Raw genomic sequence first — 16,919 nt, 5'->3', positions numbered from 1 at the left:
TATATAGAAATTAATCAGAATTGTGAGAGTAAAGTTGAAATAGGTTTGTATTAGAAATTACAAAATGAAAAATACTTAATACTTATTAGTCAACATCTATATTTTGCCAACTACCATTAAACTTTGAAAGATAGATACTAACCTACAAACGTGTAAATGTTATTGTTTTAAAAAGAAGCGCGTGAGTAGCGGGAAGCCCAAGAAATTTGTGAACAAATCACAGCATTGGTGGAGATTAAAGTTGATGGGGAATTGGATTAGAGGTAGTTTTATAATAAAAAGGTGGTTAAAAATTGATGAAAAAGAGTAATCAGAATGGTGCAGAAGAAGTACACAGATTCGGATGGTGGAGAGAGTGGAAAGAAATTGGTGTTTGTTTGAAGTGGTGAAGCATCAAAAGTAGTGGAAGATTAAAGCAGGGCAGAGGCAAATCTGATATGCCGCTCGCGTGCTGCTGCTCCATTTCTTCGCCATTCCTACGCGACTTTTTTTTTTCTTTCCTTCCATTTTTTTCCTCTCGTTTTAGGGGAAGATTATTGGTATATAATTAAGGATTGAGACTAATTATGTCAAAAATAGAAAATATCATATCATATTTTTGACAAAGTCTATATTAATCATCTTACTATATAAAAAAAATACATCCATCATATATGATCAACCATATTTTTTTCACATTAAAATAAGATACTTATTGTCATCGTCGTATCATTCTTTAAGTCAAAATTTTCAAAAAGTTCTGGAGTCATTCTATTCTCAAACAAGTTAACAACAGATAAATATAGCATTAACATTTTTTAAAAACAATTTTTATGGCGCGAAGCCTGAAATTAGGTTACCGAACGATGGGGATAACCGGAGGAAGACGAGTGAGCAAACGAGCAGCGAGAGTTGTCGCATTGAAGAAGTTGCAGCCGAGTCGAGGCCAAAGAAGACGACAAATACGACTGAATTTCTAGTCTCTTTAACCCATTACCAGGTTTCTTGCCATTGATCTTCATCCTCGACTCGGTTTGAATTACTCTCAGTAATGCAGCGATGTCCTTCATTGTAGGGCGATCATACGCGCGATTGTTGGTGCAGAGAAGCGCGATTTCCAGCACCTGAAGCATTTCTTGGATTTCGGCGTCGGGATCGACTTTTAGATTTGGATCCAAAAGCTCGATTGGGTTGTTCTTGCTGTATAGATGCTGTCGGACCCATTCGATTATGTGTTGACCTTCTGCAAACGAAGGATCTGCTGGCTTTTTACCAGTAATCATCTCTAAAAGCACGATTCCGTAACTATACACATCGCTCTTCTCTGTTACTTTCAGCATACGGCCATACTCTGTCAATAAAATCAACATTAGCCAAAAGTTAGGGTTAAATTTGATTGTTATCTGAAAATCGTACTCACCTGGTGCGATGTAGCCATAAGATCCGACGAATAGCGGATTGGCCGACGAGGAGTCGTTAAGATCGTCTTCAATGAACCTGGCGAATCCAAAATCTGTAAGGCATGCGTCGTATTCATCGCTCAGCAGTATATTTTGGACCTTCACGTCTCGGTGCGAGATCGCCGGCACGCAATCGTGATGCAAGTAAGCCAACCCGTCCGCCACTCCGATCGCGATCTTGAACCGAGCGTCCCAATCGATGACATATCCGCCGGCGCATCGCTCGTGTAACAGATCGCCAAGGTTTCCATGTGGCCAATAGTCATAGAATAGCAGTTTCGTTTTCCGATTCGCCGCCCAGCCGAGTAATCGGATGATATTCCGGTGCCGGATATTGGCTAGAGTGGAGATTTCGGAGGAGAATGCGGCGGCGGCGAACTTCTCCGATGTCTTGAACCGTTTGACGGCGATTGTTACACCGGGTGGGATGTTGACCTGGTAAACGACGCCAGATCGGCCACGACCGAGGATGTTGCCAGCTGTAAGCTTCTTTGCCACGTCAGAAATTGATAGGTCGAGTTTCTGATAGAGCGTCATCTCCCAATCAAGTTCATGGCCAATCTCCAAATCGCTATCAACGCCGTCACCGTCGTGGTCCCCGTAGAAGTGTCTTTCGGCCATTTTTTTCGATCCGAAGGCGATGTAAAGTGCCGCCATGAGAAGCGTGCAAGCTATGCACAGTAGCACCACCACCGCCACGCGAGGCGCTGACTCTCGCCTTGAGTTTCTTCCTTCCCTTTCATCGGTGCATATGCTGCCGTAGCAGAGGTTCGGATTGCCGGAGAGGACGCTCGGAGGGAGTTTTTTGAAGAAGGAAGTCTCCGGCACTCGGCCTGAGAAATTGTTGTCGGAGACGTTGAGTACCACGAGATTTTGCATGACGGCGATGGTTTGGAGGTCGCCGCTCAGGTGGTTGTGTGAGAGATCCAAGATTCCGAGTCTGTCTAGATAGGCGAACTCACTCGGTATCTCGCCATTGAGTTGGTTCCAGCTTAGGTTTAAGGCGATTTCCAGTGCTGGAATGTCTCCCAACTTCCACGGGAGATTACCAGAAAGTTGATTAGCGCTGAGGTCCAACAACTGTAATTTCAAGCAGGAGCCGAGCTCATTAGGGATTGGGCCGGAAAATCGATTGTTGTACAGGATGAGTTTGGTGAGTGAACTTAACAGTCCGAGACCAGCATCTATATTCCCTTCAATTAGATTATTTGAGAAGTCAATTATTTGAAGGTAAATAAGTTGGTCGAGACCTGAGGGTAAAGCTCCACTAATGGAGTTGGAGTGTATATCGATGAATGTTAGATTCTTGCAGCCAGAAATCTCATCAGGTATTTCTCCAGTGAGCCGATTCTCTCCGAGGTCCAAGAAACTCAGATTATTCAAATTCCCAATCTGTGGTGGGAGAGCGCCGAAGAGCATGTTATTGTTGACTCTGAAACGATTTAGCGATGAGCAATTGCCGATGTCTGGAGGTATGACGCCCAAAAGATTGTTGGAGAGGAGCATGAGGCTATTTAGCTTCTTAAGGTGGAAAATTTCTCCAGGAATGTGACCCGTCAATCCGTTTACCGATAAATCCACCTCCTCAAGAATCTCGCAGTTGGAAATTGAGGACGGGATACTTCCCTCGAGCTTGTTATGCCACAAGAACAACATTCTCAAATTCTTCAAATTTCCTAGTTCCGAAGGTATCAAACCCGTGATTTGATTGTTGTCGAGCATCAAATGAGTAAGTTCCGTCCAATTTCCAATATTTGCGGGCACCTCGCCTGAAATATTATTCATGCCCAAATTTAGTTCTTGTAGAAAAGTCAAGTTACCAAATGTGATTGGAATGCTTCCCGTCAAAGAATTCATTGAAATGTCAATATCCAATAATTGGTAACAGTTTCCAAGCTCCTCTGGCAACGTGCCCGTCAACCTGTTCCTATATAGAAACAGATTTAGCAGGTTTTGGAGATTTCCGAAGCTGGTTGGAATCGAACCTGTGAGCGACGTCTCGTAGAGGAACAGGTATTGGAGCTCACTGCAGTTTCCAATTTCAGGAGGAACTTTGCCAGAGAGAAGGGTTGTGTAGAATGCGAGTGTTTTAAGCTTCTTGAGGAGGCCTAAGCTTGGTGGGAGAGAGCCTGAAATTCTGGTCTCAGCGAAGCCTACATAAACCAAATTGGTGCAGTTCCCAATTTCTGGAGGTATATTGCCTTCGATGTCTCTGTTCCCACCAGCTCTAATGAGCTCCAGCAGCTTCAAGTTTCCTATGCTTCTGGGAATTTGACCGCTTAGTTGATTATCGTGAAGACCAAGCTCTTTAAGAATCGTAAGATTCCCAATTCCAGCTGGGATCGATCCCACAAGTATGTTCGAGCTGAGGTCCATTTTTTTGAGCTTGCGCAAACCACATATCTCAATTGGGATTTCTCCTGTCAAGCTATTGACACTCAAGTCCAATGTATTCAATTCCCTTAGATCGCCAATCTCTTTAGGAATTGAATCAGTGAGGTTTGTCCCCACCAAGATGAGCTTGCTCAGGGTCGACAATGAGCTAAAATTAGTGGGAATTTTACCCAACAATTCAACGTACCTGAATTCTATTTCCACAACTTCCTGTTTGAAGTTGCAGGTGATTCCAAACCACCCGCAGGGAGTTTCATCATTTGAATTCCAACTGTTCAACTCTTGGGCCGATAGATTCAGAGATTGTTTCCATGATAGGAGAGCTTCGCCTTGATGGTTGACGGCAGAAGCGATTAAAGAGGAGGAAAACAGGAATAGTATGAAGAAGAAGGTCCATGGTTTTGCATGCATTACTACACCTTTGCTAGGAACTCAAATGGGAAAAGCAGAAAAGCTGGTCTGAACCTAGGAAATGGCAATGGGCGAGGAAAAATCATGTTCTTTCTGGCTGATTGTGTTGCCGAATAGTGAATAAAACCATGTTCTCCGGATCCAACAGACCTTCTAGTCTATGTTGTTCGAGAAGAAACAATGGAATTTCAGTCGGCGTTCGATTGTTCTATTTATGAACAAGGTGAGTCCTGTTCTTATAATTCAGAGTGAGAGGGCGGGAGAGAGAGAAAGGAGGGAGAGCTACTAGAGAGAGATTGACAGAGAGAACATATTCATAGTTAAGCTAAGCAATCATATAGAGCTGTTTCAGAACAAATAAAACTTTCTGGACAAATTGATGCTGTCCAAACAAAGACATACATGCATTCATTTTGTTTATGAATTATAGAAAAGAAAACCCAAAAACTGCAGATAGAACTTCTAAAATTAAGAAATAGGTAAGTGGAACGCGGATGGATGGTATTGTTTGTTCGAAAGTCCACTTGTACATTATTTGGATGTGCAATCATAAGCTATGCAGACCCTTAAACATGTAGGTAGTTTATCTTAAGATCTTTAGAGAGATTCTCTGTTTCTGTTTAAGAATCTGTAGCCGTCACAAAACCAGTGGTAATGGCAACTAATAGACTCGGCCTATTCTACACATCTTTCCCCCCCTTCGTGTACTCACTACTTTTCATGATTCATTAAAATTACCAAACACAAATCGGTTAAGGTTTCCCAAGTAATATACTTATTCATGTACAGAGAGCTTGAATTTATATCCATTCGTTAGATATTCTTTTCTCGATGTTTTGTTAACCACTGAGATTTGTATGATTCTAATTCATGTTTCTCCATTTATTAGGTAGGACCATACAACCGGTACAAGCTTAAAACAAGATTTCTAGTCAGAGCACTCGAGCGCCATGGAAAAGCGACGGTAATACAAACTTCAAAACACTCTATATCTGTCACATCATTTATATTTTGTTGGTTATATATTCTACAATAACATGGATATGTTGCATCTTACTTTTTTCAGAGAGAGATTACAATATTGAAAGAAATCCTTTTATTTTAAGGCAAAAATAAACTAATTTGTATTGTGGAGAGAATATTTTGTTCCGATTCCTTTACATGCAAAGCTATCAACTAAGGATGAATAGGTTGGTGCTGATAGCCTGATACTATTTTTGGAACTATATATCTAATAATGATCTTTGCTTTGCGTTTGGCTATGAATGTGTCATGAAAGCCCAAGTCCATGGGTAATGTTAAATCCACTGTTTGTTATTGTAAATATCTTCGATTGTTTGTTTCTGTTTCTGTTTGCTTTTGTATTTTATTTATTTATTTATTTATTTTTTTGAAAATAGATGTATTTAGAAATCTTTTGTATTTCTTGGCTCTTGATCTTTCCAGAAAATGTTCTTGAAACTGTTTACGAAGTTTGATGAGAAGAGGATTTGGTTCTTGCTACTGTTACGTGTTTATAGTTTTATAAATATTTGTAGGATTTTATTCTTTAAATAAATTGCTTGACAAAATACATTATGAAAATCATTAAACAGCAATGTTTGTGAATGGAAAATGCATGGCCTGATACAGAGAAATGACAAATTTTAATATAATTTGAACCATAATAAGAAACTTGAAAGTAAGACTGTTAGGATTGAGATGTTTGTATATTTAAATTGCACATAAATAAGTTTTTTTCTTTGGCCAAACCAAGCTTCCATTAAGATAGAAGAAAGAAACCAAACAATAATTACAAAAGAAAGAAAACCCCACTAAAAGAGGAGCTGTATGATGGAAATAAACCTAAAAATTACAAATAATGTCTCCAATGGTTGAGAAGAAAAAATAAAAGAATAGTTACAAAAATCCTTGAAAGCTAACGCGCAAAGAGAGGCGTGAAACCTAGTCATAGTCCACCCCTCCTTTTTGAGGCCTCTAAAAATTCTCCTACTTCTCTCGAGTTCAATGTTCCACGAAGTAGTAAAGAAAGCCGCACACTAAAGAATCTCTTGTTTGTCTTGAAATAGCAGGTGAAATAACACTTCCTCCATTATCAAACGACAATATGCACTAGACAAATGTCAATAAACTCCAGAAATGACCAAATAGGTTACGCCAAATAGGTTATGAGAGTAGATAAGTAGGTTATGAAAGATTGGTGTAATATTTGGTTTCTACCACAAGATTAAATCTAGTGGGTGGAATCCGCATGCGTTTAAAACTAGGTAGCCAAAGTAGCTGAGGGAATGCCTCCCACTTTTATTTATAAGTAATCTTTGTGATCACATCATCTCCCTACCAATCACAGTAAATATCATTCCCATCAATCTACATTTCCTCCCATTTAACCTTTCTCTTGAAACTCTCATCTCATATCATCAAATATAAACCTATCTTATACAGCTTCTATTGTTATTAGGGAGAAATGTTCAGTGATGTATGTTAATTGCCTTGATGAATCTTCTGTTGAATTGCTCCACATAACTTGGTTCTTGAACTAAAAATGAGTATAAGCCACTCATGCATGAAGAAGATCTCTCACTCGATCATTTTTGTTTTCATATTATCAGATGTTTTGTTTTTGCCTTTAAGTTTTAAAAAATTATTATGATCTTTATGGCTCTATGGTTGAATTTTTATATTTACATTTAATTTAGACCTTTATATAAAATTAAGAAATGAAAATGGAATTTTTACATTGGAGAAGGGCAAGAAGGAAAGAAAAAACTTCAGAAGAACAAGTTCAATCTTTGAAGTGGCCGCTTATTTTAGATATTAAATTCTTACTAATTTTGTACCCTCAAAAGTTGTAAGACGAAACATTTATCTAAATATATGTTTTAGCCTCGACTGTGCGGGTATTTTTTTTTTCTTTTTAAATTTGGTCCTTATTATTTGATAATGTTTCAATTTAATTTTTTATGCTTTAACATTTTTCATTATTTAATAATGTTTCATTATACTAATCTTGTTGATGAATGGAATGTTAGGAATTTATAACTCCGGTTTAATTTTCCAACTCTTTTTCTTTATTTTTACTGGTTTTACTTTCACTCTATTGGGAGGAGTGTGTCTTTAAATAATTTTGTTCATTTTCATTCATCAATAAAAATTTTCGTTAAATAGAAAATTATTTTTCTAAATTTTTGTGAAATCATTCAGAGAATGGTGGGCGGTGAGAGTGGAAGGTAATGAGCATAGAATTGAAAGCCAAAAAAATGGCTTATTTGGATGGGACAGCCGAGGGATTTGTGAAGGAAAAAACAAAGCCGCCTGACTTTATAGATAAAATGTTAAAATATGGTACATGTCCCCTCCCCTCCACCTTAGAGGGATGAAGGGGATAGCATAAAAGAAGGGCGAGAAGAGAAACATGGTAATGTAGTGTAGGACCTGTAGGTATCATTACTATAGTCTATAATATTCTTCAATTTATGGTCAATTCTTTCATCATTTTCACCAAGAGGAGTCCCACTTTTTACTCTCTATTATGTTTCTTTATCAAGTTATTCCCTTCTTGTCATCATAATTCATATCCTATCACAAATTCTTACCTCTCCACTCCTAAAATTTTTTAAGAAGGTAACTTTACAAATGTGAAGGGTGTTGACTTGAACTCTCAAGTTATCAAAATGATTACCAATATTTCGATATGGAAGCAGGAGCAGAACGAAGAAGGATATTCCTCTTGAAAATTTATAAAGCATATGAATTAATCTGGCAAATAACTAAAATGGAAAGCTCATCTCATAATCATCTAGATAACTAACCACCAAACAAGAAAATTTGTACATGAAATCTTGATTGGGCATGAAATGATTTTTTCTCTTTCCTTTTTCTTTTTCTCAACTCATTCTTGTTTTATCCTTGATTTCTTATTTTTAGTAATCAACTACAAAACGTCGCCAACAGAAGGTACAAAATTAGTAAGAAAATATTCCTTCTTTTTGGGTCTGCCATGCCATTATTGGGAACATAAAATGAGTCATCGATATATTTTGTATGTAAATCCAAATTAAAAAATAGCTGTGCTTTTTTGTTGGTAATCTCATAGAACGTGTGGTGTTTCCCTGGTTATTCGGTATCCCTGCTTTTTCTTTTGAGCCAACGTATTAAATTATAAAGAAATAATAATAATAATTCACGTGCTTCTTGGTTTTGTTTTATTATTCCTCAACTCAATGATTGATTATATTAATATTATTGGATCAAATATTTGATCTCCAAAATATTTGTACAACGACCCAGTTACGTTGTCCACTGTGGGGCTCAAACCCACAACCACAAGGTTAAGAGCCTTGCACGCTACCAACGGAGCTAGACGGACTTTCTTTTATATATTTAGACGTGTAGTTATTGAATGTTGACCGAAAACAAGTAGATACACAATATTAATTATTAAAATTATTGAATAAGTTTTATATTTAAATAAATCATAAAAAGGAATCTCTGAGGTCTGCTATGGGCTTAATAGACTGAACTAAAACTAGGTTGGGCCTAGGGTCTGACCTTTATTGGACCCTAATTTTAGGCCTGTTATTCTATAATTGGGCCTAGTTTATTTGCAAATCGCTGATCCATCAATTGGCGGGCTTGATCCAATTTTTTAAATTTCCACTATTCCCTTTGTTGCGATCTGGTCCACGAAAAGATTACTCTTGTTGTTTCTGCTTAATTAGGAGATCCTAATAGCACGAGCATAGTATTGATTTCAGATTAGGGTTTAGAAATTACCCTCAGACATATACAAAGGTCAACTTCTGACAGATCGAGGGATTTGTTCAAGAAAATGGCCTAATTTATTATAACATCTTATTCTTGTCTCGGGTCGCTGTTCGTTTACAAATGCACAGATTTATATATACTGTTCTCTGGTGGTTTAAAAGTTACTGATGATGAAATAGAAAGCAAAATCTTTAAGCTGAAGCTGTTTCACCAAGTTGCCTGTGAATAAGGGCACGAGTTTGCATCCACAGCTTTCGTGCTGCTAACTCATTATTGGCTAGAGCTGAACACTTGGTCTCATTACAATCTGAAAAATATTTCCCTGTTTTTCTCTCTGTTTGTGGGTTTAGAGCCACATAGCATGTTGTAGCCGCACCCTGAGGAATAGACTTCAGCAACTTTGATGCCATGAAGAACAGAGAATCTGCAGAACATGTTAGAATAATTATAATAATTCAATACCCTCTTTGTTATTTTGCTTTAGGCAAAATGTACACAATAGTTCATGCCTGTGATAAATCCTCCATGGGCTCTGATAATTGCAGTCTTTACAATTCCTGGATGCAGTGCATTAACTGTTACATTGGCTGCTCTTTCCTGTAAAAATGAGTGAAATTCAGAACATGGGCTGTTTGTTTGCAGAAAAGATAGATAGATTAAGATGGATAATAAAATAACCTTCAACTGCCTAGCCACCTCTTTGGCATGTAAAATGCAAGCTAGTTTTGACTGAGCATAAGCAAGCGTGGCATTGTATCTGCACAAGCACATGGTTTAGTTTTGCATTTGCTTTAATTTCTCTACCATACATTGGCTGATTATTGAGCAGAAACCATGTAGCAAATTTTCTAACTTGTTTGGGTTGAGCAGGTGAGTGAAGCAGAGGCCATCTTTCTTCACCCAACAGTGGACAACAGAAGAGACGTTTATTATTCTTCCTTGGATTCCTGTTCTCTTTGATGTTTCTATCAAATTGTCTAAAAGCATCTCTGTCAGAAGGTAATGCCCTGCGGGAGAAAAGGGAAAATTACTGTTCCTCTTTTCCTTTCGCTATCTATTTGTATTTGTTTAGCTGAGAAGTGAAAATTACCCAAATAATTAGTAGCAAATGTCAATTCAAACTTGTCGTCGGAATACTCCAAATTTGGAGAGAAAACTCCAGCATTGTTTCTGCGAAAAGCAAGACGACAAGGGGGTGAGGAAAAATGGGGGTTTTTGGTTGGGAAAAGTGAAGGCAAACTCACATGAGAATGTTGAGTGGTAGCCCTGAAGCTGCAAAGTCCACACAGAATCTCCTCACAGAAGCCAAGGAGCTGAGGTCTATCTCTGACACTAAAATTTCTGCTTCTGCACTTTCTCTTTTGATCCTCTCTTTCACTTTTGCTGCCTTCTTCAGGTCTCTCGCTGCTATCACTATTCTCACCCCTCTCTTTGCCATCACTCTTGCTGTTTCTTCTCCAATTCCTGATGTTGCCCCTTTCAGTTTCCACCACCACACATTTCTTGTTAGTTCATACTCAATAAAAGATCAACCTTTGTTAACTTCATTTAGTTATCATTCTTGGACTTTAACTTTTCAGAGCTGTATTTTGATTGCTTCTGTCTTCTTTTGATATCATTCTTTGGCAACATTATATGGTTTGATTGATGATGCTGCGATTTCACCTTGTTTCCTTCAATATGTATTCTTATGTTCCATGTATATGGCAGTCTATGATATGATTAATTTGGTTGGCATTTGGTTCAATTCCACTACACACACACATGCATATGTTCAACTTGGTAAACTTTGGTTTTCAATACATTTCTGTTTAGTACAAATCACAAACTAAACCATAAAATTAAAGCATGCAACTTGCAGAACAAAGTGAATTAAAACAAAACCCAATACAAGAGATGATAAGTTAGAGATGTTAAAAACAGTGGTATTTATAAAACATTTGGAAACAGTAACTAACCAGTTATAATTGCAGTCAAAGGAGAAGAAAAGTGAGAATGTTGAGTAACTTGCTCTGCAGTGGATTTAGAGCCATACCCACTTTGCCCTGCAATTCCAGCCAAATACCTTAGAGTCTCCTTCATCACCCCTACCCCTCAATTCTCAGAACACCCTCAAACTCTAAATATTTATACTACCAAAAACTTATAAACAAAACAATATCAATGTGGCCTGAAGTTTTTATCTCCTACTCCCACGACCACCAAAATCTTCCTACTCTCACCCAATAATAATTACCCTACTCAACTTTTGGGTGTTCCCTTTCTTATAATATCAAGATTTTCAAATTTCCCTTTCTTAATGACAACAATCATAGTCCATAAAGAATCGCATAGTGCAAGGACATAGGACCTTGTGGTATCACCTACCATAAGGTCTTGTGTTCGAGCTTTGTTAGAGTCACAATGTTGCTCAGTCTAGACAACGAATCCCAGTTATAGAGATGTACTAACGTAAGCTACATGACATCGATTTCGAGAGAAAAAAAAGACCATGGCTAAGCCATACACTTTCAAACAAAATAAGGTTAGATTTCAAATTAGAGGGAAAAAAAAATAAGGGATCTATCTTGATCTCATCTCTATAGGACAACTTGTCTCACTCAAATGAGAAACCAAAACATGGCCTTTTCTTTGTCTCTGTCCCTCTCATTAATATGCCTTTTCCACATATAGATTTGAGTTGAGGGCCACCTCGAATTCTCCTTCTTCCATTGATAAGGTGACACGGTTTCTTCTTACATATTTTTCAAACCCCATCTTTCAAACACAGGCAATTTTAACTTTTGGGGTCTATAAAAGTCAAGTCACATTCCTTTTGTTTGCATGTGTAAGCTTCAACATTAATCTCTCCGTCCATATAATTTCTAGATTAATTTAAGGGTGGAACAAGAAATTTTAACTTTATCTCCTATCTTTTATATATATGCTTTGGTAGATAAATTATAAGAAAATTACAAACTTTTAAGTATTTTATTTATACTTTTTGAATAGAAGTATTATCCCATCCTAGTAATAGAAATTTTCGGTTCTGTGGACCCAATGCTTGAAATTTCACAGGTAATTTGACACTGCAATTTTCCCTGTAGAGATCAGTTGCGTCCTTTCCATGGCTTATCAAGCTGAGAATAGGGAAGTTTCTGTTTAAAGAAATATTGCCTTGTGAACCCATTTCTAAGCCAAAATTGTTAATGTCAACGTTAGATAGTTTAGTTTAATTGTTGAAATTCTTCATACTTTGTTGAGACTGTAAGAAAAATAAGAAGGGAATGTGATTGTGAAGATGGGTTTGCTTACACGTGTGCTGTGCATGCAGAAATGGAAATCATAATGAGAACCCTAAAAAAAGCAAACTTTTTGAGAAAATTGAGAAATATTGGTCTCTTATATATGTCGTATGGGACAGGAATGCTTTATGCTGCATGCGGTCTCTGTCCCCATATTTTCAATCTTCTTTCTCATACCCTTTGCCTTAAAAAATGATGGCTGTTTTTGGAGCCTTGGCGGGTTAAAATTAGAACCATTGGGTTTGACATCACGAAATGGTTATTAGACGAGGTCCGAAGAACTTAAATTTATAGAAGATACTTATTACTTAATTTTGGACTCGAGGTTGTTGACCATTCGACTTTTACAACGTCATTTTGGGACATGACGGACCCATTGTGATTTGAAATTTGATGCAATTGTTGTCTTAATATGACATGTGAAGGGTGGCCTAATTGTAGGTAGCATCGACAAAATGGAGAGGTTATTTCAAACTTCAAAGGCATATATTCATGGCATGTCCGAAAAAGCATGGAACAAAAAGGATTGATTAGAAAGCTGGTATGGGCTACTTTTGCTTGCCATGAATTGTGTCTACATTTTGTACACAATGTTGTGTTTGATGCGTACTAGACAAATTAGGGATGCAATTTTACCTTCGGATTTTTTTTTCTTTTTTAATTTTTATCAGGGTTCGTTTAATAACAATTTTAGTTTTTGGTTTTCTATTTTTAAAAAACAAAAACCATATATGGTTGATAACCATTTTTTTTTCTTGTTTTTAAAAAACAAAAAGCCAAAACAATGTTTGGTAACCATTTTTAGTTTTTTGTTTCTAAAAAGTTAGAAAATTGAAAATACATATTAGAGAGAGAAAAATTTATATAGAGTAGAGATAGTGTGAGTGCGAGTGAGGATGCTCTCCCCATTATCGGGTTTGTGCAAATTTTTAGTCTCCGTCTCCACCTCGTTCTTGGGTCCGAGAGATGTTCTCGAGAAAAATTATCGATTTTATAATTGTTTTTAATTATTTTTAGAATTTAAATATAAAAAAGTGTAATAAATATATATTAATTATTTAAAAAATGGAATTGGGGACGGGGATGGGGTCGGAACATGCGTTTTCTATTTTTGGGACCCAATCCTGCGGAAATTTTGGTCTTTCCCCCGATGTAGAAACATGAAATAGAGATGTAAATAAACTTTTGGAAGATAAATTTTAGAGAGATAAATAAAAATATTTAGAAAAAAAATAGGTTGAGAAAAGTTAAAGACAAAAAGATAAAACTTTTGGAGAAAAAATAAAATCGTGAGGAAAAGATATGTTAAAGAAAAAAAAAAGAAATTATAAAAAAAGAGAAAAATTATAGTGGAAACAAATTTAGAGATAAAAATAATATTAAAAATATAATTTTTATATAAAATAAATAAAAAAGATAAATAAAAGTTAAGGTGAAAGAAAATTGAACGAGAAAATAAAATATAATTTTAAAAAATAGATTACTGGGAGACAGAAAAGTTATAAAATATGAAATTTTCAAGAGAAAAAAATTAGAAAAAATATTAATTTTTTAGCAAGAGAAATGAAACTGGTTTGTTAGAAAAAAAAACAAAAATACAGAAAATGTTGAAGAGAGACAAATAACAATAAATATTCAAAATATGAAAATTTTAAAGAGAAAAATACATTTTGTAGAGAGAAATTTAGAAATAAAAAAATTAGAGTAAAAAATAAATTTTTTAACGATAAATATAAGAAAGAAAAAAAAAAGTTGAGTATTAAAAGAAGAAATGAGATTTTGAAAAACAAAAACCTGTTTTTGAAAACATACTTTTTTTTTGTTTTTAAAATTTATATAGAATTTCAAAAGGGTTTTTGAAAAACAAAAAACAGATGGGTTATCAAACAATATATTTTTTAAAAACTAAAAACCAAAAACGAAAAACGGTTAGCAGGGGCTAAAGTAACCCTCATTGTTTCTTGAAATTAGGTTTAATATATGTTGTATGATATGTCTGGTATCAATTTTGCCCCTTTGGATGTTGAGAGTAAATGGTGTGCAAAGATGAAATTAATCACTTATAATGTTTTGGTTTAATTCATCCTATAAAACTAGTAGTCTTGAGTTTTATGATACTTTTAGGATTGTACGTATAAAGAGAAAGTGTAATTAAAGAGGTAGAGAAGAGATCTAGACGTTTTGTTCGTCTCTGTTCAACATCTCAAAACTAAGAAAATAAGTTACACCATTAAAAATTTAACAAAAAATAATTTACACACATAAATAAATTTATTGATATTTTAACATGCAAAAATGGAAAGTAGATAACTTAAAAATTAATAAGGGGTTTCAAAGGGATCATGAATGCAAAGAAGCTATATCCCCAAACAAAACCAAAAAGTAAAAGGCAATAAATAAAGCTGACCTTTAGATTTGAATTTATTTATCTTAAAAAAACCCACTTTTTTGTGAGTGATAAACCAAACACAACATATTGATGAGGATATTGTCTTCCACTCGTGTCGCCAACCAATTGTAATATGACATTTGGCAGCCCAATCATAAGTGGGTCCCACTTATCACCCCTCCAGCTAATATATATTAATACATTATCATTGGCCTTATCATAATCAACACTCATCAAAATACCTGGCAAAATATTAATCTTAATAAGTTCAATTATTTATTATATTACTTTTTTACTTAATCAGATAATTTGCAAGATTTTTTTTTAACTATTCAAGAGACAGTGGACAAATAGGTAATTTGACAAATTTGTGATTAATAGTTTTCTGAAATAGAACTAAAATTTATTTAGTTGAGGAAAATGAGAACAAATTAGAATTTGAATGGATAACCTCCTTTTTTTTTTTTTTTGCCTCTTTGTGACAAGCGTGTGATATAAGATTTATAGAAATGGTTGTAGTCAAAATCTTTGTGTGCTATGTGCAACCAAAATATCTTCTAAAATGTAATTACAAATATAACAAAATGTAAAACACTTATATAAAATATATATTAATAATCCATTAAAATCAGTGAGTACTTAATTAATATTTTCTCAGTAATACTGTATAAAAAATAGTTTGAAAACTAAAGTTACCCACTAATATTTGAAACATATGTTCAATGAAACATATAAAAAAATCGTCGGGACATAGGAAAAAGAAAAGAAAAAAGAAAAAAGAAAAAAAAAGGACCGAACACGTATATGGGGAGGCCCAGAAGTAGGTCCGATCAAACCGTGCCCAAATAGTTGAAAGCCCAGCCCAATACCAGAAGGAGCTGATTTGGGGGATGGCCTTAATCTATAATTACATATATAAATATGTAAATTTTGATAATAAACAATTAACTTTTTTTTTTCTTTTTTTTTTTAAAGAGCGTGAATGAGAGTGGAAAAGATATTTCTCAATCATCCCAAAAGATCAATCGTTTCAATCTAACCTTTTATTTTATGAACTACATTTTCGTGTCCCGAATTAGGTTTACTTTGCGCAGTTGAATTTTATTTATTTTTTTTTTGTAAGTTTCAATTGTCTTCCTTGTTTGTTTGTTTTGAGTTAGAATTTATTTGTAATATAATGTTATTGTAAAAATAAGTAAATATGTATAATTAATTTTAAAAGAGTAAAATACTCTTATAGTTATAAATTTTAGATAGATTTCAATTTGGTTTGTATATTTTAAAAAGTCCCTGACATTTAAAAAATAGTTCTAAAAGGTTCTTGGAGTCAAAATTATGTTGTGTCAGTAACGAAATGCGGACGTGATGCATTGGCGAGTTTGGCAATGGCACTTGTAAATTAAGCATACGTGTCCGATGAGTTTGGCGTTTCAGCTAGCAACCATGGCAAAGAGAAGTCAGACAATGCCAAATTATTTGAAATCACAACACTGAGATGAATAGGTGAGTGTCACAGAAATTGAAATTAGAAACCAGGTAAAATGAAATTAAAATTTAATTAGAAGGAAACTAGAGGTCGAAGGAGGGAAAAGAGAGAGAGGATGGAAAGGGAAAAATGCCACTTAAGTTAAAAAAAAATAATATAAATTAATAAATATCCAACTCATCAATATCACACCAACATTAAATTAGTGAAACTAACAAAAATTTTTTGACTCTAAAAATATTTTAAAACTATTTTTTAAAAGTTAAAAGACTAAATTGTCCATTTGAAACTTAGAGCCCACTTTTTTTTTTTTTTAAATTGTATATTTACTTGGCTGAAACCTATCCTAAATATATTTTACACAAAATATATATATATATATATATATTTAACAATAAAGTATGAAAATCCGTATATGGTGCCGCGTTCCAAGCGTTTTCGTTTTCCTTTGAAAAAAAAAGTTTCTTTTTCTAGAAACAAATAAAAATAAATAATAAGGGTTTACTTTTATTTGGTTACTTTCGTTCTTTTGTCGGGTTTACGCCCCTCAAAAGGATCCCTAATTAAACCCAATTGTCATGTTCTTTTTTTCATCTGTCTTTTCAGTTTTTACTTAGTTACCCACCATTAAATTTTTTAGAAGAATACAATAGAGGGATGTGATATTATTCTTTTTTTTTTTTTAAGTACATATCTGTCAAATTTTTTGTGATGGTTAAATTTCTTGCTAACGGACATGAAAGTATTAT

General features: G+C 34.9%; 2 protein-coding genes across 3 annotated transcripts; both read right to left on the bottom strand.

Annotated features, from left to right (window-relative positions):
• Positions 1-593: 593 nt before the first annotated feature.
• On the bottom strand, positions 594-4,244 carry LOC111008872 (uncharacterized). The gene is made up of 2 exons (XM_022281729.2): positions 1,400-4,244; positions 594-1,330 (listed from the first exon to the last, which is right to left on the bottom strand). Exons 1-2 carry the CDS (start codon positions 4,242-4,244, stop codon positions 831-833), a joined length of 3,345 nt encoding a protein of 1,114 aa, XP_022137421.1. The 3' UTR covers positions 594-830.
• Positions 4,245-8,956: 4,712 nt separating this feature from the next.
• LOC111008680 (short-chain dehydrogenase TIC 32, chloroplastic) lies at positions 8,957-11,133 on the bottom strand. Of its 2 annotated transcripts, XM_022281434.2 has the most exons (7): positions 10,970-11,131; positions 10,256-10,487; positions 10,102-10,181; positions 9,865-10,018; positions 9,690-9,768; positions 9,521-9,608; positions 8,961-9,435 (listed from the first exon to the last, which is right to left on the bottom strand). In XM_022281434.2, exons 1-7 carry the CDS (start codon positions 11,091-11,093, stop codon positions 9,203-9,205), a joined length of 990 nt encoding a protein of 329 aa, XP_022137126.1. In that variant the 5' UTR covers positions 11,094-11,131; the 3' UTR covers positions 8,961-9,202. The 2 variants fall into 2 exon arrangements, with proteins under 2 accessions (XP_087977954.1, XP_022137126.1); XM_088121828.1 differs by having other exon boundaries at positions 8,957-9,435; positions 9,521-9,768; positions 10,970-11,133.
• Positions 11,134-16,919: the final 5,786 nt, after the last annotated feature.

Source organism: Momordica charantia (genome assembly GCF_013281855.1).
Source record: "Momordica charantia cultivar OHB3-1 chromosome 3 unlocalized genomic scaffold, Mcharantia_2.0 BLBB01000003.1, whole genome shotgun sequence".
NCBI classification, from domain to species: domain Eukaryota; kingdom Viridiplantae; phylum Streptophyta; class Magnoliopsida; order Cucurbitales; family Cucurbitaceae; genus Momordica; species Momordica charantia.
This window is presented reverse-complemented; position numbering and strand designations above follow the sequence as displayed.

What these genes read in the sequence shown, in the direction of transcription:
- LOC111008680 (XM_088121828.1), bottom strand. Translation starts at nt 11,093, where the DNA reads ATGAAGGAGACTCTAAGGTATTTGGCTGGAATTGCAGGGCAAAGTGGG. An exon ending in CACCTGCTCAACCCAAACAA is followed by an intron (nt 9,769 to 9,864) that starts GTTAGAAAATTT and finishes GTGCTTGTGCAG; the next exon opens with ATACAATGCCACGCTTGCTT. An exon ending in CCATGGAGGATTTATCACAG is followed by an intron (nt 9,436 to 9,520) that starts GCATGAACTATT and finishes CATGTTCTGCAG; the next exon opens with ATTCTCTGTTCTTCATGGCA.
- LOC111008872 (XM_022281729.2), bottom strand. Translation starts at nt 4,244, where the DNA reads ATGCATGCAAAACCATGGACCTTCTTCTTCATACTATTCCTGTTTTCC. An exon ending in TTATGGCTACATCGCACCAG is followed by an intron (nt 1,331 to 1,399) that starts GTGAGTACGATT and finishes TTTTATTGACAG; the next exon opens with AGTATGGCCGTATGCTGAAA.